General features: G+C 42.3%; 1 protein-coding gene across 1 annotated transcript in view; it reads left to right on the top strand.

Moving 5' to 3' along the window:
- LOC121279009 (laminin subunit alpha-3-like) overlaps positions 1–26,333 on the top strand; it is a 509,546-nt gene that overhangs the window by 469,638 nt on the left and 13,575 nt on the right. Inside the window, exons 65-74 of the mRNA XM_041189741.1 lie at positions 2,432–2,558; positions 6,475–6,612; positions 8,571–8,698; positions 10,262–10,405; positions 15,591–15,744; positions 15,830–16,005; positions 16,248–16,437; positions 17,412–17,564; positions 20,468–20,627; positions 21,329–21,459. Of these exons, the coding sequence (XP_041045675.1) occupies positions 2,432–2,558; positions 6,475–6,612; positions 8,571–8,698; positions 10,262–10,405; positions 15,591–15,744; positions 15,830–16,005; positions 16,248–16,437; positions 17,412–17,564; positions 20,468–20,627; positions 21,329–21,459 (1,501 nt within the window). The remainder of the gene's footprint in view (positions 1–2,431; positions 2,559–6,474; positions 6,613–8,570; positions 8,699–10,261; positions 10,406–15,590; positions 15,745–15,829; positions 16,006–16,247; positions 16,438–17,411; positions 17,565–20,467; positions 20,628–21,328; positions 21,460–26,333) is intronic.

Below are 26,333 nucleotides of genomic sequence, written 5' to 3'. Positions count from 1 at the left end.
GATTTGGTTCAGGGGGATGAGGTGGGTCAAGTGAATCAAGTGTCAATAGGGGAACATTTAGGAGACAGTGATAATTGTATGATAAGGCTTAGGTTGGCTGTTGAAAAAGACAAGGAGCAATCCAGAGTAAAATTCATTCACTGGGGAGGCTCAATTGCAACGGTGTAGGAATAGACCTGGCCCAGATAAATTGGAAGCAAAGATTGGCAGGCAAAACAGTAATGGAACAATTGGTTGCCTTTAAAAAGATGGTTTTGGATATATCAAGGTGCATTCCCATTAGGTTGAAAGGTAGGGCATAGAAATCCAGAGCTCCCTGGATGACAAAAGAGATAAATATGAAGCTGAAGCAGAAAAATGGTGCATATGACAGATTTATAAGGTGGATAACACAGTTGAGAACCAGGCTCAATGCAGAAGGATCAGAGGGTAACTGGAAAAAGAAGTAAGAGAAGCAAAGAGAGAATATGAGAAGAGACTGGTGGCTAACATAAAAGGGGATCCAAGAGATTTCTATATGCATATTAATAGTTAATGGTGATAAGAGGAGTGGAGCTGATTAGGGAACTAAAAGGAGATTTACGCTTGGAGGCAGGGGGCATGGCTGAGGTACTAAATGAATACTTTGCATCTGTCTTCGTCAAGGAAGATGATGTTCCCAGGTCACAATGAAAGAGGAGGTAGTTGAGTGTCTGAATGGGTTAAAACTTAATAAAGAGGAAGCATTAGATAAATGTGGCTGGCTGTATGTAAAGTTGATAAGTCACCAGGACTGGAAATTAAACATTGAATTGAAAAAGTAATTGTGTAGCTCACTCTAATATTGGGCCACACAGAATGGCCAGACTCCAGGTCACTCCTGAATCTGTGCAGTATTAGGTGCCTTCAGTTAGGCTGACAGCAAGACATCTCCAGTCACCCAATCTAGGAACTGCTCTTGTCTCAATCTGAAGTAAAGGGCAAGACCTGGTGAGCTGCACTCTTCTAGAATTACATAACTTATTGACGTTCACTGTCGAGATTCACATTCTCAGAATGACCACGGGCAGTGAATGGCACTGGCAGTATAATCATGCCATAGTGTGTTATCACCTTCAGGAATGGAAGGAAAAGAAATAGGGCAGTACTTCCTGCCTGTCGGGTGGACGGGCCCGACCCAATCTCTGGCGGGTGGGAAGCCAATCCCTGCCGGAGAAGCAGGCCCCGCTGCCACTTTAAGTGGGCGGGCCAATTAAGGCCTGCCCAGCGTGATGTCCACTGGGAAGTGCTATGCGCTCCCTGTGCGGGCAGGGGGGGGATCCCCAAATGTGAGAGTGCACTCTTTCATGCATGCGCACGTTAGCAAGTGCTGATGATTTTCAAATGTAGCAGCCTTTTGTAATTTTGGAAAATGAGATAGTGCAGCTTTTAAATTTCTAAATGAAACATGATCAATTATTGTTTCTTGGCTAATCAGTTTGACTGAGGGAAGTAATGAGAGGCCTCATTACACCGTACCCAACATGGTAATTGCACCTAATAAGTCTTTTCTTCTCTTCCCAACATTATGGGCTGAATTTTGCCGTCAGCGAGCGGGGGGGCAGGGCCCGCTCGTCAACAGGCAAAACGATGCGGGATGATGTCGGGGGGAACCCATCCCATTTAAATCTTCAGGAAGTGCAGCCTCAGGGAGATCACTGACATCTGTGTAAACTTTAAAAATAGGAAAATAAAAACACCCTTAACATGTGACAATGTCACATGAGATGGGACATGTTAATAAATTTCACTAAAACTTTATTAAAGTTTTTTATGTTTTTTCAGAAGCCCACCTGGGCTCCTGGCCTGCCCACCAACCTTAAGGTTGGACGGGCAGGTCCTTTTAATTGTTTCAATTACCCTGTCAATGGCCTCAATTGGCCATTGACAGGTCGGCGTGCGCACAGCTGATTTCGCTGTGCCCCCACCTTCCTGAAGATTTAAATGGGATGGGTTCCCCCCGACATCATCCCGCATCGTTTTGCCTGTTGACGAGCGGGCCCCGCCCCCGGGCCCCGCCCCCCCCCTGCTCGCCGACGGCAAAATTCAGCCCATAAGGTTGGGAAGAGAAGAAAAGACTTATTAGGTGCAATTACCATGTTGGGTACGGTGTAATGAGGCCTCTCATTACTTCCCTCAGTCAAACTGATTAGCCAAGAAGCAATAACTGATCATGTTTCATTTAGATATTTAAAAGCTGCACTATCTCATTTTCCAAAATTACAAAAGGCTGCTACATTTGAAAATCATCAGCACTTGCTAACGTGTTTATATGAGTTAGATGATGGGTGACATTAAGTAGGGTAGGAGGAGACTCGTGTAGACCGTAAACACAGCATGGACCAGTTGGGTCGAGTGGTCTTTTGCTATCCTGTAAGTTCTGTGTAATTCTATTTTGATGTTTTAATTTCAGATTAAACATGCCTGTAAAAACATCCATACGAGCCTGTGTGAAAAATCCGAAAGCTAATGGTAGGAACATAGATCTATCCGTCGAACACATTGTTGGTGTTAGTAAAGGCTGCTCACATGCACTATTGGTGAGTTTTAGTATTAATTTCCTGCTGATGATCGATAATAATGAATATCTCTAAAGAAAATAACAAAATACCTCAGGGTTTTAGATGATTTGTTAGCCAATCATGTGGAAGACAGTGGCTGGGATTTTCTGTTCCTGGCTCCGCCCACTGCTGGCTGGACCGAAAATTCCACCCAGTGACTTTTTAAACTAAAGAAAGACTTTATCTTATGTAAAACCTTTTGCAATATCATGACATCTCAGCCAATTAAGTGCTTTGAAGTGTAGTCATTGTTGTAATATGGGAAAATATGGCAGCCATGTTATGCACAGCAGCCTCCAACAGGCAGAAATTAGAGTGTGACCGCATAGTCTGTTTTAGCGATGTTGATTGAGGAATAAATATTGCTATATGAAGCCATGAAGCCACATAGTCTGCTTAAGCTTATTAACAGGAAAAGATTTGAGTTTATTCATTTATCTCCTGAAGAAAGGTTGTACAGGTTGGGCCTACACCCAGTGGAGTTTAAAAGAATGAGAGGTGAATTTATGGAAACATATAAGATCCTGAGGAGACGTGATAGGGTGGATACGGGAGATGTTCCTCTTTGGGGGAGACTAGAACTAGGGGACACAGTTTAAGAATAAGAGGTCTCCCTTTTAAGATGGAGATGAACAAAATTTTTTTCGGAGAGTTGTTTGTGGATTTCTCTCCCCCAGAGAGCAGTGGAGGCTGAATATGTTGAAGACTGAGTTAGGCAGATTTTTGATAGACAAGGGAGTTAAGGGTTATGAGAGGCAGACAGGAAAGTGGGGTTGAGACCACAACCAGATCAGCCATGATCTTATTGAATGGCGGAGCAGGCTCGAAGGGCCAAATGGCCTACCCCTGCTCCAAATTCTTGTGTTCTTATAAAAATATACTAGTATTAATTTCTTAAGTTTCCTATTTATTTATTGATTCATTAATCACTGCACATTTTATTCATGTAATTTCAGAGATAGTCTTAACAATTCATTGGTATATTAAAATTGTTATATTCTGCTAAATTAATTTGGGTAATAGCTTGGTAGTCACATGAAACTAAAACGTTTTCCTGAAATCTTGAAAAATTAGAGGAAGCACGTGGATTGTAATACGTAGGCCTCTCACCTATCAATCACTTAGTTAAGACCTGGTTAAGATTTAATAGTTTGGTCCCTCGGATGAGAGGGTTACCCTATGATGAAAGGCTGAGTAAATAGGGCCTATATTCTTGGAGTTCAGAAGAATGAGAGCTGATCTAATTGAAATATACAAGATTCTGACGGGGCTTGACAGGGTAGACACCAAGATGTTGTTTCTGCCAGCTGAGGAATCTGGAACGCAGGGGCACACTTTCAACTAAAGAGGACAATCATTTAGTACTGAGGAGACATTTCTTCTTCAAAGAGTTGTGAACCTTTGGAAATATCTATGTCAAAGGGGTGTGGTTGCTCCATTTAAGGCTGGGATAGACAGATTTTTCATCTCTCAGGGATTCAAGGGATATGAGGAATGGACAGGAAAGTAGAGTTAAAGCCCAAGATCAGTCATGATCTATTGAATGGTAGACCAGGCATGAGGAGCCATATCATCTACTCCTGCTCCTATCTCTTGTGCTATTGTCATAAATAATTGTGCTAAGTTAGTCAAGTAATTCAAAAGCATCACTATCTGAAATGCTTTAATGTGTGGTGGAAGCAGACTCAATAATAACTTTCAAATAAAACAGGAAAGGTGGCTCAACCATGGATTACCAAAGAAATTAGGATAGTATTAGATCTAAAGAGGAGACATATAAAATTGTCAGAAAAAGTAGCAAGCCTGAGGATTGGGAGCAGTTTAGAATTCAGCAAAAGTGGACAAAAAGATTGATCAAGAAGGGGAAAATGGGGTATGAGACTAAACTAGCAGGGAACATAAAAACTGACTAAAAACTTCTATAAATAATGTGAAGAGAAAAAGATTAGCAAAGACAACAGTCAGAAACAGGGGAAATTATAATGGGGAGCAAAGATATGGCAGAAGAATTGAACACACATTTTGGTTTTGTCTTCACAAAAGAGGGCAGGAATAATTTCCAAGAAATGTTAGGGAACCAAGGGTTCAGTGAGAGGGAGGAATTGAAGAAAATTAGTAATAGCAAAAAAATATGGTGCTAGAGAAATTAATGGGGTTAAAGGCTGAAAAATCCCCAGGGCCTGATAATCTACACCCCAGAGCACTAAAGGAAGTGGCCCTGGAATTATTGGATGCATTGGTGGTCATCTTCCAAAATTCTATAGACTCTGGAGCAATTCCTACAGATTGGAGGGTGGAAATGTAACAACACAGTTTAAAAAAGGAGAGAAAAAAACAGAATTACAGACCAGTTGGCCTAACATCAGTAGTGGGGAAAATGCTAGAGTCTATTATAAAAAACGTGGTAACAGAACACTTGGAAAGCATTAATGGCATTAGACAAAGTCAGCAGGGATTTATGAAAGGGAAATCATGCTTAACTAATCTACTGGAGTTTTTTGAGGATGTAACTAGTAGAATAGATGAGGGAGAGCCAGTGGATGTGGTGTATTTGTATTTCAAGAAGGCTTTTGAAAAGGTCCCACAAAGAGGCTAGTGGGCAAAATTAAAGCACTTGGGATTGAGTATAATATACTGGCATGGATTGAGAATTGGTTGACAGATCAGAAGCAGAGAGCGGGGATAAATAGGTCTTTTTCCAAATGGCAGGCGGTGACTAGTGGTGTACCACAGGGATCAGTGCTTGGGCCCCAGCTATTCACGATATATATAAATAATTTGGAAGGGGAAACCAAATGCAATATTTCCAAGGTTGTTGATGACACAAAACTGGGCAGGGTTGTGAGTTGTGAGGAGGCTGCAAGGAGGCTTCAGGGTGATTTAGTCAAGTTATGTGTGTGGGTAAACACATGACAGATGGAGTATAATATGGATAAATCTGAAGTTATACGCTTCGGTGTGAAAAACAAAGGCAGAGTATTACTTAAATGGTGATATATTGGGAAATATGGACGTACAAAGGGATCTGGATGGCCTTGTACAGCAGTCAATTAAAGTAAACAGGCAGGTACAGCAAGCAGTTTGGAAGGCAAATTGTATGTTGGCCTTCGTTGCGATAGATTTGAGTTCAGAAGTAGGGGTGTCTTACTGCAGTTATACAAGGCCTTGGTGAGACCACATCTGGAGTATTGTGTGCAGTTTTGTTCTCCCTACCTAAGAAAGGATATAGTTGCCATAGAGGGAGTGCAGCGAAGGTTCACTAGGCTGATACCAGGGATGACAGGACTGTCATCTGAGGAGAGGTTGGTTTGACTAGGCCTATACTCACTAGAGTTTAAAAGAATGAGAAGGGATCTGATCGAAATGTATAAAATTATAACAGACTAGGTGCAGGGAGGATGTTTCCTCTGGTTGGGGAGTCTAGAACCAAGGGATATGGGGAAGGCCATTTAGGACTGAGATGAGGAAAAATTTCTTCACTCAGAGGGCAGTTAACCAGTGAAATTCTCTATCACAGGGGGCTGTGGGGGCCGGGTTACTGAGAATATTCAAGAAAGAAATTGATACATTTTTGGATATTAGGGGCATCAAGGGGTATGGAGAGAAAGCGGGAATATGGTGTTGAGATCGAGAATTAGCCATAATCATATTGAATGGCGGAGCAGGCTCAAAGGGCTGAATGACCTACTTTTGCTCCTAGTTTCTATGTTTCAAAAGGTATTGGTTAAATACTTGGAAAGAAACAAATTACAGGACTATGGGGAGAGAGGTGAGTGGGACTAATTTGTATAGTTCTTTTAAGAGCTGGATCAGGCACAATGGGTGTGTGGCCTTTTATGTTGTATGGACATAAATAGTTACCTAATACAATGTTTTCTATTTTTCCTTTTGTTAGCTGGTCCGTACTGCCCATTTTAATGGTAGTGGATTATTGGGCCTTTCTGCAGCTGACTTATCCTTCCCTGAAAACTTCCACATTGGATTTGGCTTTTCAACAAGCCAGTTGAACAGTCTACTGTTTTCTTATGAAAAGGTAAGAAATATACCGGGTGGCTTGCTCTGCCCAACTCTTTTTTTTAAACAACATGGCCTATTATTATCCTGCAGCAAAGCATATCAAATTTTCTTTAAGAATATTTTTTGCTTAGAATTGAGTAGTTTATGCACATGAATAATATAGACATTATGGTCTCAAGGGAGACCATTAACTGAAAAAGAAAATCAATCTCTCAGTTATTAACAAAGTATTATGCCACAAGGTTTCACATTTTAAACAAAAACTTTTATTGTACAAGAGTGAAACAAAACAAGTAGTGCTATTGACACTATATTTCATAAACAATTATTCTTTAGGCTCGTAAATCTCAAAGGGTCACTTCCAATTCTACATTTATTTCCACCCAATAGTTGCCCTATATGTTACAGGATCTTGAGGGTTCCTTCACTTCTCTTGGCACCAAACCAAGGTGTGCCACAGCGCTCAGGAATTCACTTTGATTCACTTCCGTATTCAGTGGTCAGCTATTCTCTGAGGTGTGAGATTTCTTGGGGTCCTTCCATTAGCATTTGGCCAAACAACCCTCTAACCCTCCTTAAGCACTTCATAATTGTGGACATCCCATGGGGTTTACTGCATTCTTGCTTAGCGACTCCAGCTCAGAAACACCCCTCTGTTCCTGGTGTACAGCTCCGTTACAGCTTCTGGCAGCTTTGCTCTCGGTCTCTCTCTTTGCCTATTTCCAAGCTGTCCAGCTCCCCCCAGACATAAACTGCCTGTTTCAGAGCTGCTCCCAAGCTCACTTATAGTTTCTGTGAGCTTCTCACACACAGATAAACCCGAAACAAAAGGCTACCTCTCTGCATAACCTACCTCCATACCAACTCTGACGTTATTAAATAAACACAGGCCAACCTTTAAATGGCAATTACTTCAGGTCTGCATATCAGCCTCTCACCAGGCGTTTCCATTCATCTTACATTTAAAACTTCAATCCCTAAATTAAATGTTATACTCCTTAGACACATGAATCTGGAAAATAGATTTTTTTGCAATAACGTTAATTAGTCATTATCAAAAGAAAAGCAGAAATAAGCATGCAGCACTGAGCACCACTTTAAACTTTCTCAGGCAATTAAAAATTAATGAAAAGATAAGATTGGCATTTCTATAGCGCCTTTCAGAACCACAGCATGTGTCAATGCTCTTTACAGCCAATGAAGTTGAATTGTAGTCACCGTTGTAATGTCGTAAACATAGCTGCCAATTGACCCACAGCTTGCTCCCACGAACAGCAATGTGATAATGACCAGGTAATTTTTTTTTAACGAGGTTGATTGAGGGATAAATATTGACCCAAGTGGAAGCAAGTTCAATAGTAACTTTCAAAAGGGTTTGGATGAATACTTGGAAAAGAAAAAAAATACAGGACTATGGGAAAAGAGAAGGGGCAGTGGAACTAATTAGATAGCTCTTTCAAGAGTTGGCATCAGCACAATGGACTGAATTAATTTATTACCCCCTTGGGATATTTTATATCCACCTGAGAGGGGAGACATTGCATCTGAAAGGCATCACCTCTAGCAGTGCAGCACTACCTCAGTACTGCACTGGAAAATGAACCTGGGCTTTCTGTTCAAGTCACTGGAGTAAGACTTTAAACGCAGCACCCTCCTAGTCAGAGACAGTAATGTTATCCACTGAACCACAGTTTATATCTAATTACTGAAAGGGAGAACAAAAACCCATCAACACACATAGCAGATGATATACAGATGTTTTAGCTCATTACTCTTACTTTGCAACCCAATGGTGTCATCACACTGTGATCTCTGCATCTTAAATGGGTTTCTGCCTACTATTAATGGAAGCCTCATCTGTCATTAATATTATGCTGGCCAGGAGCACAGTGGGTTGGAGGCAGGCTTTTTAATTTATAACCAAAACTGATCGATTCTGATTCTGAAAATAAAAGATTTTATTTCATTTTGTAGGATAACTTTGAAGTTTTGCTGGAAAACGGCATAGTGAAGGTTAATATTCTGGGCACAGTCTTAACATCTCAAAGCTCTTTCAATGATGGTGCCAACCATTATGTATCAGTCCAGAGGAGAGGAAATAGGTATGTTTCTTACAATTGCTTTCTTCACATTTTATCAATTCAGAGATTTGTCTCCTTTAGTAGAGCACAGGATAGGAGGAGATGGTGACGCAGTCATAATGTCACTGGAGTAGTAATTCAGAGGCCGAGGCTAATGCTCTGGGGGCATGGCAGCAGGTGGAATTTAAATCTAATTAATAAAATCTGTAATTGAAAACTAGGCTCAGTAATGGTGACTGTGAAACTATCATCACTTGTCTTAAAAACCCATCTGGTTCGCTAATGTCCTTTGGGAAAAGGAAATCTGTCATCCTTACCTGGTCTGGCTGTCATATGACTCCAGATCACATCCAGACTCTTAACTATCCTCTGAAATGGCCTCGCAAGCCACTCAGTGATGGGGCAATTAGGAATGGGCAACAAACAAAATAAGGATAAACTTTTAGGCCAAAATCTACACGCGCGCAGCATGGGAATTACTTCCCATGAGGTTGTTTTCAAAACATTTTATTAAATTTTATAATTATGATTGAATAAAATATATTGCAAAATAACTGACAATTAGAAATCACTGGTTAGGCTTGAGTTGGTATTGGGCCTAATTCTGGGCACCACACTTTAGGAAGGATGTCAAGGCCTTGGAGAGTGTGAAGAGGATATATACTAGAATGGTACCAGGTATGAGGGACTTCAGTTATGTGGACAGGCTGAAGAAGCTGGAATTGCTCTCCTTAAAGCAGAGAAGGTGAAGGGGAAATTTGATAGAGGTCTAAAAAATCATGAAGGATTTTGGTAGAGTGAATATTGAGAAACTGAGCAAGATTTTGACTCACTCAAAACGCATCCACTTACACAGAGTTAAAATCAGGCCCACTGTTTCTGCAATGGAACCAGAGGGAAGACAAGAGGGAAGTTTTTACAAAATGAACTGTTATGATCTGGAATGGGCTGCCTGAAAGGGTGATAAAGCAGACTCAGCAGTAATGGGGAATGGGATAAATACTTTAAGAGGAAAAGTCAAGGCTGTGGGGAAAGATAGAAGGAGATATTAGGTCAGATGATGAAAACTTGGTCAAAGAAGTAGGTTTTAAGTATTGCTTGAGAGGTGGAGAGATGTAGGGAGAGAATTCCAGAGCATAGGACTTAGGAAACTGAAGGCACAACCAATGGTGCAGCAGTTAAAATTTGTTAAAATAGATTTAAAAATCTAAGTTATTATTTAGAACTTGATGGTTTCTAGGTACGTTCCTAATTGTATTGGTTTATAACTATTTTCTTGATTAGCTGTAACCTGAGTAATTGCTACCATGTCAAATGGTTGAGGTGCATATTGTAGATGCATTTAAGGGGAAGCTACAAGAGGGAGAAAGGAATAAAGGATAAACTGATAATGACATGTAGGGAAGGGATGGAAATATAGGGGAGATGGAAACTCAAACCAGTCTGGCTGAGGGCCGGACCTGTACATTCTATGTAATGTTTCGTATAAATAAATATTCATCATCACTTTTGTGCTCTTTACTTTTTGAGAATCAGCTGCTCTGTATTTACCACTTTGTCTTTTTTTCGAAAAAAAACTTTCAGGGTCTATCTGAATATAGATGATTCAGAAAACAAAACAGCAGAATTAAGATTGGGCCAGCCTGCCCCAAAAATGTCGGTATACCTGGGTGGAGACAAAGACACAAGGAACTTTGATGGCTGCATTAGCAATGTGTTTCTACGAAGGTAAATTATTCACTCTCTCTCATTCAACCAATCAGCAAAGGGCAAATGTAACTCATTTCAACTGACATTGAGAAATGTTAATTTACTACAGAGAATTGTTGAGGGGAATAGCATTAAAGCCTTTAAGGGTAACTTGGATAAATATATGTTGGAGAAAGGATATGCTGAGAGGGTTAGATGGATTAGGGTGGGAGGTGGTTTGTGTAGACCATTAAAATCAATACAGACCAATATGGCCTGTTTCTGTGCTTTTTTTTATTTGTTAATTGGACGTGGGCATTGTTGGCTAGGCCAGCATTTATTGCCCATCCCTAATTGCCATTGAGAAGGAAATGGTGAGCTGTCTTCTTGAATCGTTGTGTAGGTAGACCCACAGTGCTGTTAGAGAGGGAGTGCAGGATTTTGACCCAGCAACAGTGAAGGAACAGAGATATATTTCCAAGTCAGGATAATGAATGGCTTGAAGTGGAGCTTCCAGGTGGTGGTATTCCTATCTTATCAGCTGCCCTTGTCCTTCTAGATGGTAGCGGTCATGGGTTTTGAAGGTGCGGTCTAAGGAGCCTTGGTGAGTTCCTGCAGTGCATCTTGTAGATGGTATACACTACTGTCACTGTACATCAATGGTGGAGGGAGTGAATGTTTGTGCATGGGGTGTCAATCAAGCAGGTTGCTTTGTCCGGATGGTGTCAAGCTTCTTGACTGTTCTTGGAGCTATACTCATCCAGGCAAGAGGAGAGTATTCCATCACACTCCTGATTTGTGCTGTGTAGATGATGGACAGGCTTTGGGGAGTCAGGAGGTGATTAATCACGGCAGGATTCCTAGCCTCTGATCTGCTCTTGTAGCCAGAGTATTTATATGGCTAGTCCAGTTCAGTCTTTGGTCAATGGTAAACGCCAGAATGTTGATAGTGGAGGATTCAGCGATGGTAATGTCATTGAATGTCAAGGGGATGATGGTTAGATTCTCTCTTGGTGGAGATGGTCATTGCCCAAAACTTGTGTGGCGCGAATGTTTCTTCCACTTGTCAGCCCAAGCCTGGATATTGTCCGGGTCTTGCTGCATTTGGACATGGACTGCTTCAGTATCTGAGGAGTCGCGAATGGTGCTGAACATTGTGCAATCATCAGCGAACATCCCTGCTTCTGACCTTATGATGGAAGGAAGGTCATTGATGAAGCAGCTGAAGATGGCTCCAACCAGCAGAGAGCTTTCCCCCGAATCCCATTGACTCCAATTTTTCTAGGGTTCCTTGATACTGCACTTGGTCACATGCTGCCTTGATGTCAAGGGCAGTCACTCTCACCTCAGCTCAGGAGTTCAGCTCTTTTATCCATGTTTGAACCAAGGCTGAAATGAGGTCAGGAGCTGAGTGACCCTGGGGGAACAGAAACTGAGTGTCAACGAGCAGGTTATTGCTAAGCAAGGGCTGCTTGATGGCACTGTCGATGACCCCTTTCATCACTTGCTGATGATCGAGAGTAGACTGATGGGGCAATAATTAGCTGGGTTGCATTTGTCCTGCTTTTTGTGGACAGGACATAGCCGGGCAATTTTTCACATAACCGGGTAGATACCAGTGTTGTAGCTGTATGGAACAGCTTGGCTAGGGGTGCAGCAAGTTCTGGAGCACAAGTCTTCAGTACTATTGCAGGAATATTGTCAGGGCCCATAACCTTTGCAGTATCCAGTGCCTTCAGCCGTTTCTTGATATCTTGGTGTGACTCGAATTGGCTGAAGGCTAGCATCTGTGATGCTGGGGTCATCCAGAGGAGGCCAATTTGGATCATCCATTTGGTACTTCTGGCTGAAGGTTGTGGCAAATGCTTCAGCCTTATCAGTTGTTTAATTGTCCACCACCATTCACGACTAAACGTGGCAGGACTGCAAAGCTTACATCTGATCTATTGGTTGTGGGTTGACTTAGCTCTGTCTATCACTTGCTGCTTATGCTGTTTGGCATGCAAGTAGTCCTGTGTTGTAGCCTCACCAGGTTGACACCTCATTTTTAGGTGTGCCTGGTGCTGCTCCTGATGTGCCCTCCTGCACTCTTCATTGAACCAGGGTTGATCCCCTGGCTTTATGGTAATGAGAGAGTGGGGAATATGCCAGGCCATAATGTTACAGATTGTGTGTGCGTACAATTCTGCTGCTGCTGATGGCCCACAGCGCCTCATGGATGCCCAGTATTGAGTTGCTAGATCTGTTCGAAATGTCTCCCATTTAACAAGGTGGTAGTGCCAAACATGATGGAGAGTATCCTCAATGTGAAGACAGGACTTTGTCTCCACAAGGACTTTACGGTGGTCACCCCTACTGATGCTGCAATTGACAGATGCATCTGCAACAGGCAGATTGGTGAGGGTGAGGTCAAGTACGTTTTTCCCTCTTGTTGGTTCCCTCCTTCAGCAGTCCCCAGCATCACAGATACCAGTCTTCAGCCAATTCAATTCACTCCATGTGATATCAAGAAATGGCTGAAGGCACTGGATACTGCGAAGGCCATGGGCCCTGACAATATTCCAGCAATAATACTGATGACTTGTGCTCCAGAACTTGCCATGCCCCTAACCAAGCTGTTTCAGTACAGCTACAATACTGGCATCTACCTGGCAATGTGGAAAATTGCCCAGGTATGTCTTGCACACAAAAAGCAGGACAAACCCAAACTGGCTAATTACCGTCCCATCAACCTACTCTTGATTCCCATCAGTAAAGTGATGGAAGGTGTAATCAACAGTGCTATCAATGGCACTTGCTTAGCAATAACCTGCTCGCTGATGCTCAGTTTTGGTTCCACCAGGATTACTCGGCTCCTGACCTCATTACAGCCTTGGTTCAAACATGGATAAAAGTGCTGAACTCCAGGAGTGAGGTGAGGATGACTGCCCTTGACATCAAGGCAGCATTTGACCGAGTGTGGCATCAAGATGACCTAGCAAAACTGGAGTCAGTAGGAATCAGGGGGAAAACTCTCCACTGATTGGAGTCACCTGCCGCAGACCCAGTCTGTCAGCTATGATCCTTTAGGACTCTGCCAGCTCGGTCAGTAGTCCCTCACCCAGAGTACTTCCTGTGCTTTTGACATCCTCAATGCTTCCTCCAAGTGGTGTTCAACATGGAGGAGCTACTGATTCATCGGCTGAGGGTGGATGGTATGTGGCAATCAGTAGGAGGTTTTCTTGCCCATGTTTGATCAGATGCCATAAGATTTCATGAAGTCCAGAGTCGATGTTGAGGACTCCCAGGGCAACTCCCTCCTGACTGGATACCGCTGTGCTGCCACCTCTGCTGGGACTGTTCTGCCGGTGGGACAGGACATACCCAGGGATGGTGATGGTGGTGTCTGGGACATTGTAAGGTACGATTCCATGAGTATGACCATGTCGGGCTGTTGCTTGACTAATATGTGAGACAGCTCTCCCAATTTTAGCACAAGTCCCCAGATGTTAGTAAGAAGGACTTTGCAATGTCGACAGGGCTGAGTTTGCACTTGTTGCTTCCGGTGCTTATCGACTTTGTAACTGAGTGCTAGGACATTTCACTCAAAGGCAATAGTGCTACCAAAGGATCTAAGATTGATGCCATGACTCTTACCACGGAATGGGACTATATAGTATTTCAGTCCTTAATCTTGTGCTCAGATAAGACAATCTTGGTGGTGGAATTTGACACACACTGATGGAAAGATCCTGACGGTACAACCAAAAGGCTTGTTCGGCTTAGAACCATAGAAAAGTTACAGCACAGAAGGAGGCCATTCGGCCCATCTTGTCCATGCCAGCCCGAGGATATCCAGGTGCCCTTTCTAATCCCACCTTCCTGCACCCAGCCCATAGCCCTGCAGCTTACAGCACTTTAGGTGCAGATCCAGGTACTTTTTAAAAGAGTTTAAAGTTTCTGCCTCTACCACCAACTTGGGCAGCGAATTCCAGACACCCACTGCCCTCTGCGTAAAAAAAAAAGTTCTTCCTCATGTCTCCCCTACACCTTCTGCAATTTATCTTGAATCTATGTCCCCGGTTCTAGAATTCTCCACCAAGAGAAACAATTTTATCCTGTCCACTCTATCTATTCCCCTCATAATTTTGTACACCTCAATCAAGTCACCTCTCAGCCTTCTTTGTTCTAAGGAAAATAACCCCAACCTATCTAATCTCTCCTCGTAGCTACACTTTTCTAACCCTAGCAACATTCTTGTAAATCTCCTCTGTACTCTCTCCAGAGTTATTATGACCTTCCTGTAATGTGGTGACCAGAACTGCACATAATACTCCAGTTGTGGCCTTACCAGTGTTTTATACAATTCCAACATTATATCCTTACTTTTATATTCTATACCTCTACCAGTGAAGGAGAGCATTTCATATGCCTTCTTTATAACCTTGTCTACTTGAACTGCTGTCTTCTGGGACCTGTGTACTAGTATGCCTGGAGTCACATATAGGCCAGACTAGGTAAGGACAGCAGATTTCCTTCCATAAATTGACAATGGCTTCATGGTTATCATTAGATTTTTATTGAATTCAAATTCCACCATGGTGGGATTTGAACCCAGGCATTACCCTGGGTCTTTGGATTACTAGTCCAGAGTAAGTACCACTATGCCACCACCTCTCCTTGATGCAGTCCAGGAACTCACCAAGGCTCCTTAGACAGCACCTTCCAAATCCACAACCACTACCATCTAGAAGGAAAAGGGCAACAGACAAATGGGAACACCACCACCTGGAAGTTTCCCTGCAAGCCACTCATCATCCTGATTTGGAAATATATCGCTGTTCCTTCACTCTCAAAATCCTGGAACTCCCCCTCCACAAACTAACAGCACTGTAGTGTACCTACGCCACAGCACAGGACTGCAGCAGTTCAAGGAGGCAGCTGACCAACATCTTCTCCAGGGCAATTAAGGATGAGCAATAAATGTTGGTCTAGCCAGCGATGCCCACATCCCATGAATGAATAAAAAGACACAGGGGTGAACAATGTATTCTTGTATTAGAAAGTATATATTTCAGCTTTTTTATGTTAGCCTATCTTACTGGTTTACCCAAATAATTCATTACTCTAATTAATTTTCCATCTTTTAATGGTGATTTTCTCGAATACATGGATAACATTGCTGCTCTAAACAGATGATTTGGGGTTGGAAAGGACCTGGCTAATCTCAACTCTTTGCCTTTAGGAATAATCAGTTGCCCACAGTTGAAAATTTGGCAATTTCTACTGAGGACACTGGAGTGTACCTGGACACCTGTCCCCAACAGAGAGCCCCAGAAATGCTCATGTTGAAAGAGGGCAGAAAATGGAATGGTCAAGAGACAGTTAAAGTGAATAAGGTATGAAAACGTTCTTGGTGTATGCGGCAGCCTGAGTAAAATCAATAAACAAATGTATGTTGATGAAATGTTTCTTTTGTCACAGAATGGAAAGAATCATAAAGTTGTTCCTGATCATTCAGTGAAGGAAAATGCAGGACAAGACTTTAAAGGGTGTCAGTTGCCATGGCAACCAAAAGCAATCAATGGTGCCTATCAATTTGGAGATTCACCAGATAGCAGATTGGAGTATGACTCTTTTCCTGAATCATTTAAAGAGAGGTAAAATGAGATCTTATTTTAGCACTTGTATTTTAATTATAAATCTATTGATATCAATGTTTCTATAACAGCTGTCATGTTTCACGTGTTGCATACTTTGTGGGTGCCATAAGTAGTTAAAAGAAAGTATATCATGTCTTGTGTGGCTTGGTACTTGTGTTAGAAAACAGAGCACCACCTGACTCTCACTGAGCAACATAACAAAAGGATATATTTTAAATGCGATATTTTACATTTTTTAGGTCCAAATTCTCCATCGATGTGCGAACGGTTGCACCAGAAGGAACCATCTTTTATGTAGCAGATAAATCGGGGAAATCTTACATGACGCTTTATGTTTCAAGAGGCCGTTTCTTCTTTTCCTTTGCTTTTGACGGGAAGCAACTGAAAATTAAGAGCAAAGCTAAACACAATGATGGACAGTGGCATACAGTAAGTAACGAAACAACAGCTAGTAGCTCCAAATATATGATTGTACATGAAATAGGTACTTTTACCAATCTGTACTGTTTGTTTATCACTTGTCCAAAATCATTGTCTCATCCCTCACTAGGTTTGTAATCTTATCTAGCCCTACAATCCTCCGAGATTCCTATGCTCCTTCAGTTCGGGCCTCTTTCACATCCACAGTTCCTTCTCTCCACCATTGGCCATGCTTTCAGCTGCTTTGCCCCTAAACACTGGAATTCCCTCCCTAAACTCCGCATCACCACCTCTCTTCACCTTTAAGATACTCCTTAAAAACTACAGTTTGCGTGGTTTTGGCCACCTTATCTCCTTATGTGGTTTGGTGTCAAAATTTACCTGATAATGTTCCTGTGAAGATCCTTGACTACATTAAATGTGCTATATAAGTGTAAGTTGTTGTTGATATTTTGGCCACAGCAATACAAAAGGCAAGCTGCCAACCCAAAAAGGTGAACAGAGAGCTAGTCCATAACCTGTACATTGGATTTTACAATTAACATATCGGACATTTTCATAGAAATTTGAATTACCAAAACACAGGGCTGAAGAAGACCATTCAATCCATCCGACAATCCTCCCAACTGGAGAATCCTAAACTAGTTCCATTTTCCTGCTGTTTACCAACTCTCTTGAGTGTTTCTCTGAGTGTTAGTCCAGCTTTAATGTCATGACTGCGTCAGCTGCAACAGCTATTTGTGGTAAAGCATCTCATATCCTTTCCATGAAAAATACCTAATCCATCCATGTTTTGTTAAAATTTCACAATCCTGAATGTAAAAACTTAAAAATAAGTTAAGAAAAATGTGGCTTGGGTTAAAAGAATTCATGCTGTAATAAAATTTACAAAAAAAAAAGCATTGAATAACTAAGTATTATGTTCTGTGAATTCCTGCACTGCTATATGCATAATTTACAATTTTTATGACCTTTTTTTTAAGGTGGTATTTAGCAGAGAAAATAACAAGGGAAAGCTCATTATTGATGGCCTCCGGACACGTCAGGACAGCATGGCCAGTAGTCCACTCTTGAAAGTTGAATCTCCATTTTATCTGGGTGGGTTACCTCCAAGCAAAAGGCGACGCAATAAGAAGGTAATGTGAAATTGGCAATTTGCATCCAGATCCCTCCATGGCTTTGCTCCCTTCCTATCTTTGCAACCTCCCCCAGCCATACAACCCACCAAGATCTCAGCAATCCTCCACTTGTGGCCTCTTGCACATCCCTGATTATGATTGCACCACCGATGGCAGCTGTGCCTTCAGCTGCCAAGGCCCTTAGCTCTGGAATTCCCTCCCTAAAATTCTCTGTCCCTTTTTCCTCTTATAAATCTTACCTCTTTGACCATGGGAACATAAGAACAGTAAGAGACCATTTAGCCCCCTCAGCCTGTTCCACTATTCAGTGAGATCATGGTTGATCTGTGACCTAACTCCGTATATCTGCCTTTGCCCCATATTCCTTAATGCAAAATTTTATCAAAAATCTATCAATTTCAGATTTAAAATTAGCAATTGATCTGGCATCAATTGCCGTTTGCGGAAGAGAGTTGCAAACTTCTGCCATCCTTTGGCCGGGATTTCCTGACCTCACTGTGACTTTCGGTGGGACCAGAAGATCCCTGCAGCGGGTAGGATGGGAAAATCCCAGCCCTTGTGTATGGAAGTGTTTCCTAATTTCAGTCCTGAAAGATTTGGCTCTAATTATTAGACTCTGCCACTTAATCCTCGACTCCCCAACCAACAGAAACAGTTTATCTGTCTACCCTACCCTGTTCTCCATAATATCTTGAAAACTTCGATCAAATTATCCTTTAACTTCCTCTCCTTGTAATTGAACCCTTGGAATCCAGTTATCATTTTGATAAATCTACTCTACAATCCCTCCGAGGTTAATATATCCTTCCTAAGATACTACACAGAACTGTTTGCAGGTGTGGGCTAACCAGGCCTTTGTATAACTAAAGCATATTTCTACCCCATTGTATTCTAGTACTCTGGATATAAAGGTCAGAGCATTCATTTGCCTTTTTGATTATTTTCTTTACTTGTTTATGGCATATTGGTCACAAGGTTTTGGTCACTTGTTCTACTATCTCCTCATGTGGTCCTGTGTCAGATTTTGTCTGATTATGCTCCTGTAATGTGCCTTATATTAAAGGAGCTATATAAATGCTAATTGTGGTAGGGTAGATTCTAACTCAAGCTTCATGTGAGATTCTTAAGTCACTTGTTAGGGAGGACTAGCTGAGCTTCCCCTTACCTTCCTCGTAATTGTCTAAAGAGTTCCATCTACCCATCGCAATGGGCACCCGCACCCCATCAAATACAAGTATCCCCAGTAGACATAAATGGGGTATTAAGGGCCAGGTTCTAATTGTTGTATACCTGTATAACTAGGGCCATAAAGAGAGCTTGAAACTAAATAGTTGGGAGGGGGTAGGGTGTGCAAGGGGGAAGGTTCATGAGGGGAGATTTGGAATGTTAAAGAAAAAAGACAGGGCAGTAATGTGGTTAGCGATAAGGGTAACAATAACCGGAATGACAGGAAGGGACAGAACATGCAAACATAAAAGTGCACGAGCCAAATATTGTTCTGAATAGGAAAAAGTGGCTTTAAACTAACGGAGGAGGAGGATTTAGGTGAAGGGAGATTCAGAAATTCAAAGATAAAAGTTGAGGAATAGGAAATTATATCAATGTGGGAAAAGACAAGCTGCATAGTACAGGGAGGGACGGAGAGTTTAACAGTGATAGTGCTTCAGAGTAAGGTGCATTCAGGGAATGGCAGTTTAAAAAAAATGAAGTCATTATATCTGAATTCCCGGAGCATTCACAATAAGATAGGTGAACTGGTGGTACAAATAGAGATAAATGGTTTTGACCTAATTGCCATGAGAGAGACATGGTTGCAAGGTGACCAAGATTGGGAATTAAATATTCCAGGCTGCACATCATTTTGGAAAGATCGGCAAAAGGGTAAAGGAGGAGGGGTATGCCTGATAATAAAGGAACACATAAGGGCATCAGTGAGAAAGGATATTGGCTCAGAAAATCAGGAAGTAGAAACAGGAACAGCAAAGGTCAGAAAACACTGGTGGGAATAGTTTATAATAGTAATTATACTGTTAGACAGGGCATTAAACAAGAAATTATTGGGGCTGGTAACAAAGACAATGTAATAGTTGTGGGGGACTTTAATCTTCATATAGATTGGACCAAAGTGGAAAACGTGGTCCAGAAGATGCATTTGTCGAATGCTTTTGTGATAGTTCCTGGAGCAATATGTTGTGGAACCAATTAGAGAGAAAGCTATTTCAGATCTAGTATTGTGCAATGAAGCAGGGTTAATTAGTAATGTTATAGTAGAAGATTCAGTGAGATATGATCTGGAATGCGCTGTCTGAAATAGAGACGGAAGCTGATTCAGCAGTAACTTGAAAAAGGAATTGGATAAACACTTGAAGGGGAGAAACTTATTGAATATATTCAAGGCTAACACACATTTTTTTAAACATAGAGGACTCGAGGAATATGGGGAACAGGCAGGAGAGTGGAGTTGAGACCAAGATCAGCTATGATCTTATCGAATAGGGGAGCAGGTTTGAATGGCTGTGTGGCCTACTCTTGCTGCTGTTTCTTCTGTTCCTATGTTCTTGATAAAAGACAATGGGAAACAGCAGTGGAGTGGGCCCAACTGGTCAGCATGGCATGATAGGCTGGCCACCTCTGTGCTGTAGAATTCAGGTCAATAACCCATTATCAGGATTTTCAGTTCTCAATTATATAGTAATGCAAGGCGTACTGGTCCTGTTGAATGGAGCCTGAGTTAAATGAACTGTTGCTTTTGGCCCAAAGGAAAATAGGAATGAATTGCCGTAAATATTGAGGACCTTGTCACTTAAATAGGCTCCTGATTTAGATTTAGTTGACAAATAACCCGAAAACTACTTTTGTGGTTGTAATTCTATTCCATTGATTATCTTTTACTTGCCAAGCAGCCACAACGACACAGTTTCCAGGGATGTCTAAGAAACTTTAAGCTGGATGGTAATCAACTGCATTCCCCTGTGCGCACGTTTGGAGTCACGCCATGCTTCGAAAGCAACTTTGAGCAAGGGGCTTATTTCTCAGCCGAAGGAGGATATGTTGTTTTAGGTTTGTTAAATCCTTAACTTAATTTTACTTTCTGCTTTAAAAAAAATCTCTTCCAACATTCTGAAAAATGTTTTTTGCAAACACATATTAGGAAAGTGAACTAATTAGTAGGTCTCATCTCACCTCTTAGTCAGGATTTGTGGATTCAAGTCCCCCTCCAGGAATTTGATCACTACATCTAGACTAACACTCCCAGTGCAGTAATGAGGGAGTGCTGCACTGTCAGAGGGTTGATACTGAGGGAGTGCTGCACTGTCAGAGGGTCAAAACTGAGGGAGTACTGCACCATTGGAAGGTCAGTGGAGAGCTCTGCACTGTTGAAGGTTCAGTCATGAGGTAGCGCCGCATTGTTGGAGGGGCAGTACTGAGGCAGCTATGCATTGTTGGAGGGGAGTACTGAGGGAGTGGTGTCCTGTGTAATATTTATCCTTCAATGAACATTACTAAAACAGAGCATTATCACATTATTACAACAGTGACTACAATTCAAAAAAGTACTTTCCCTAGTTCTTTCTTGTTTTCCACTTTACTCTGTTCAGTACTTGCCTTTGTCAGACTGGTTGAAAGTGCAGATTAATCTGGTAAGGATTCACAAGTGCAAGCACCCCAACATCCACTAGCTTAGCACATTGCCATAAATATCATGAACAATGTTGTAACATCTTATCCCTCACTACTGATACCTGAATGCTTGTTTTCAGATAACTCATTTGTGGTGGGCAAGGATTTTGAGCTTCTGTTTGAAGTGCGCCCTCGAAGCCAGAATGCTGTCCTTTTCCATGTCAACAGTCCACAGGGAAATTACCTCAGTCTATATATGTACAAGGGGAAGGTAGGAATGACTGTTAACTGATTACCTAAACATCATGAAACATTCAGTTTGTTTACTTTCTGTGTTTTGTATTAAACGGTTATTACAACTTTATAGTCTTGTTGTAAGTATCGTCTCAGATTCAGCAGTTCTCATCATTCCTGTAGCAGTCTGAACTCTGGTACTGTCCAGTATCCAATAAGATCACATAACCAAGAGGTGTAATAATAGCTCTCCTTGTGATCTGAACTTGATATTCATGCCTTTTGCACATGACTGATCTTTTTGATGAGGTTACAGAGAGGGCTGATAAAAGTAATGCAGTTAACGTGGTATACATGGACTTCTAAAAGGCATTTGATAAAGTGCCACATAACAGGCTTGTCAGTAAAGTCAAACCCATGGAATAAGAGGGAGAATGACAGCATGGATACAAAGTTGGCTGAGTGAGAGGAAACAGAGAATAGTGGCAAACGGCTGTTTTCCAAACTGGAGGGGTGGGGTTCCCCAGAAACTTGCTTTTTTTGGTCTATTTTGATGACCTAGACTTGAGTGTATAAGGCACATTTTCAAATTTTTCATAAGATGCAAAACTTGGATGTATTGCACCTATTAATATAATAATGATAAAGAGAAGTGTGAAGTGATTCATTTTGATAGGAAGAAAGAGGAGAGACAATATAAAATAAATTATGAAACAATTTTAAAGGGGAGCAGAGGGACCTTTTTCTTATTCATTCATGGAATATGGGCATCACTGGCTAGGCCAGCATTTATTGCTCATCCCTAATTGCCCTTCCTCAGGCGCATTTAAGAGTCAACCACATTGTTGTGGGTCTGGAGTCACTGGGGGTACATGTGCACCAATCATTGAAGATGGAAGCACAGGGTGAGTTGGGAGGAGGCTGAGTGGGGGGAGGTGGGCGGGGAGGCATTGGTGGTGGTGGTGCTGGTTAAATGAGACCTATAGGCCTGAATTTTCATTCTTGAGGCGGTTTGCGGGAGTCTGGAAATTCCCGGTTTGGACAGCCTGGCCTGTGAGAAAGCGCCTGCAAAGGCAGGATCTTCATGGCTGGAGGGACGGGTGCTGGAGTCGGACCAGCAGACCCGGGAAAAAGTTTGGAGGCAACCACTGGGGCTGCCAGGTGTGGAGGCAGGCTGTTTAAAATGCCCAGCTCAGTGCCTTGGGACTTCGTCCCAGTTATAATGAAAACAGGAAGGCCCTCCAACCCTCACCCCTCAGGCCCCCTCACCCTCCAAATACTCTTCATGTCCCATTCATGCCACCTCATGCTCCCATGTCAAGCTCTGCCCTTCCACCCACCCCCTCAATGGCCCCCTCATGCCTCATGCCAAGCTATACCTTTCCACCTACCCACCATGGCCCATCGTACCCCCAATACCAAGCTATAAGAACATGAGAAGCAGGAGTAGACCATAGGCCCATTGAGACTGCTCTCCCATTCAATACGATCCTGGGCTTCAACTCTAATTTCCCGCCCATTCCCCATATCCCTTAATTCCCTGAGAGACCAGAAATCTCTGTCCCAGCCTTAAATGTCTTCAATGATGGGGCATCCATAACCCTCTGGGGTAGAGAATTCCAAAGATTCACAACCCTTTCAGTGAAGTAATTTCTCCGCATCTCATTTCTGAATGATCAGCCCCTTATCCTGAGACTCTGCCCCCATGTTTCAGGTTCCCTGACAAGTGAAAACAATCTGTCAGTGTCTATCCTATCAAGCCCCGTCAGAATAATATGGGTTTCAATGAGATCACTTTTCATTCTTCTAAACTCCAGAGAATATAAATCCAATTTACTTAGTCTTTCATCATAGGACAACCCCCTCATCCCAGGAACCAAATTAGTGAACCTTCACTGTACTGCCTCCAATGCAAGTATATCCTTTTTTAAATGTGGAGATCAAAATGCACACAGAATTGCAGATGTGGTCTCACCAAAACCCTGTAGCAAGACTTATTTATTCTTGCACTCCCCTTGCAATAGGAGCCTACATGCCATTTGCTTTCCCAATTGCTTGCTGCACCTGCATGCTAACTTGCTGCTTTCCTTATACAAGCATGCTCAGGTCTCTTTGAACATCAACATTTACAAGATTCACACCTTGTTAAAAAAAAATTCTGCTTTTCTATTCTTACGGCTAAAATGAATAATTTCACACCTCCCCACATTATACTCCATCTGCCATCTTGTTGCCCACTCACTTAACCTGTCTATATCTCTTTGCAACCTCTCCGTGTACTCCCCATAGCTTAACTTTCCACCTAGTTATTTATCATGAACTAACTTTGATACATTACTTTCTGTCTCTCCAACTAAGTCATTAATATAGTTTGTAAAAGCTGAGGCCCAGCACTGATCCTTGTGGCACTCCACTATTCACTGCCTGCCACCTTGAAAAAGCCCCATTTATGCCCACTCTCTGCTTTCTATCCATAACTAATCCTCTATCCAGGCTAAAATATTACCCCAACTCCATGAGCCCTTATCTTGCCCATTAACCTTTACATTTTTTAAACACATACTACTATCATTATAGGGTTCATTGGTACTATACAGTGTATTGTGGGTCAGTGGCATGGAAGCTTGACATAGGGGGCGTGAGGGACCATGGGGAGTAGGTGGAAAGGCAGAGCTTGGCATTGGAGGCATGAGAGGCCATGTGGAAGGGGGTAGGTGGAAGGGCATAGCTTGGCATTGGTGGTTTGAGGGACCATGGAGGGAGGGGGGAGTGGGCTGGAAGGGCAGAACTTGGCAGAGGGGATATGAAGAGGACCTTTTGAACTTACCTTTTAAAAGGTCCCCTCACGCAGAGTAGGGTTCACGACACTTCTGTGGGGCCGTGAGCCGTGACTCTTTAAAAACTTGGCCCGACTCCACGAAGATTGCAGAGGAATAGGACATGTCTATCTCCAAAATGGAGTCAGCCAGGTTGGGAATGCCGGATGCAGGCTTTTAATAGGAATCAGCCCACGTCCTTTAAAGACATACCTGAAAATCAGAAAGCCAAGGACTGGGGTCAGGAATCCTGGAATCGAGACCTACCCGCTTTTATAAAGGGCTCCTGAGTCATCTCGACCCAGTGAAAATCCAGACCATAGTTTTAATTTACTCATAATCTGAAGCAAACAGAGTCCATTTATAATTAAACTACAGCAGTTTCCTTAGTACAGCAATATTTTTTCCCCAGCAAATGCAGCGAGTATAGTTACAGGATACAAGTTCTGAAAGTAAAACCAATCCTATTCACTTGCAGCTGCGTGATCTCCAAGCATGATTGACAGTTGAATTGCCCAGTCATCTCTATTGCAGGACTGATGGTGTCACTGTATGCAGCCAAAAGTTTACTTTTTGAGCTCTTCGCTTACCCCACCCCTATTCAAATCAACACCAATCACCAATTTCTGAATTAGAACCACTTTAATCAATGCTGTCACTCGGACTCAAAGGTCATGATCCTGGCAGGCCTTTGGTGAACAGCAGCAGCCTAATTTATTGGGCCAAGATTGACTTCCTTTTAAGTATCTTTCCAATACCTGCATCAATTATTTATCACCAACTTTGCAAAGAGCAGCTGGGCCAGAAACATAACATCTGCAGCTAGAAAACTATGCTCTGAGGCGTATTTAACATTGGTTTTTTTTTTTGCTTTGTCTAAAAATAATAGCAACCTCTGTTTCATGGGCGGGAAAAGTCGGCAAAGAGCTGAGCCTGCTCAACCTTGCAAAGTGTTGTCAATCTGAAACACTTGTGAAAGATCGTCAAATCCAATGTGATTGACAGTGCAAGAAGTTACGTGATAATGATTTATATAGTCTCCCTTTATACATGACCTTATAATCTTTGCCACGGGTATCAGCTGTGGCTCAGTGGTAGCACTCTCGCCTCTGAGTTCATGGGCTGGATTTTCAGTTCGTCATGCGGGTGCCACTTGACACGCAGAAGCGTGAAATAGCGCGTGATGACACGGGCGAGCATCCCGATGTCATCATGTACTCGGGCGATATTTCGGTTGACGGGTGCGCACGGGAATTGGCAGCACACCCGCTGACAATTAAGAGGGCTGTTAAGCCCATTAATAAGTTAATTAAAAGTGAATTTTTTCCCTGCCCGTCCAACTTAATGATTGGCGGGTGGGGGGAAAAGGCCGAGCGGCTCTTGGATTTTTGAGGAAATCTCATTCGCAGGCGGGATGAGGTTTCCAATGTTAATTAACAATAAGATAAAATGTAAATCTCATTTTTAACATGTCCCTGCTCATGTGACAAAGTTACATGAGGGGACATGTTTATCTTAATTTTAATATCTCTGATGTCATAAATCTTCAGCTCCCTGAGGCAGCTCTATGCCTTCAGGGAGCTTTCACCTAAGTACACCCGCATGCATGCACTGACTTCTGTGCTTGCCCTCCTCTGTTAAGTCTGTTAATTGGCCAGCCAACGTGAAATTGCAGTCGGGGCCCAAGCACAGACGATGGACTGTTGCGCAGCCACTCCCGGGCCCACCCACTGCGCATGCCCGACAAGGGGAAAATCCTCCTCCCTGGGTTTAAGTCCTACACTACAGACTGGAACAAAAATTTAGACTGACAATTCACAGCCTGTACTCCATGTTTCTAAAGCATTATGTTGAGGAACCAACTAGGGAACAGGCTGTTTTAGATCTAGTATTATGCAATGAGAAAGGGCTAATTAATAATCTTGTTGTAAAAGAACCCTTAGGGAAGAGTGACCATAATATGGTAGAACTTTCCACTAAGTTTGAAAATGAAACTAGGGTCTTAAATTTAAACAAAGGAAATGACAAAGGTATAAGGGGCAAGTTGGCTGTGGTGGATTGGGAAAACACATTCAAATGTACAACAATGGACAGG

The sequence above is a fragment of the Carcharodon carcharias genome, chromosome 6, assembly GCF_017639515.1.
Source record: "Carcharodon carcharias isolate sCarCar2 chromosome 6, sCarCar2.pri, whole genome shotgun sequence".
In the NCBI taxonomy this organism is placed as follows: Eukaryota; Metazoa; Chordata; class Chondrichthyes; order Lamniformes; family Lamnidae; genus Carcharodon; species Carcharodon carcharias.
This window is presented reverse-complemented; position numbering and strand designations above follow the sequence as displayed.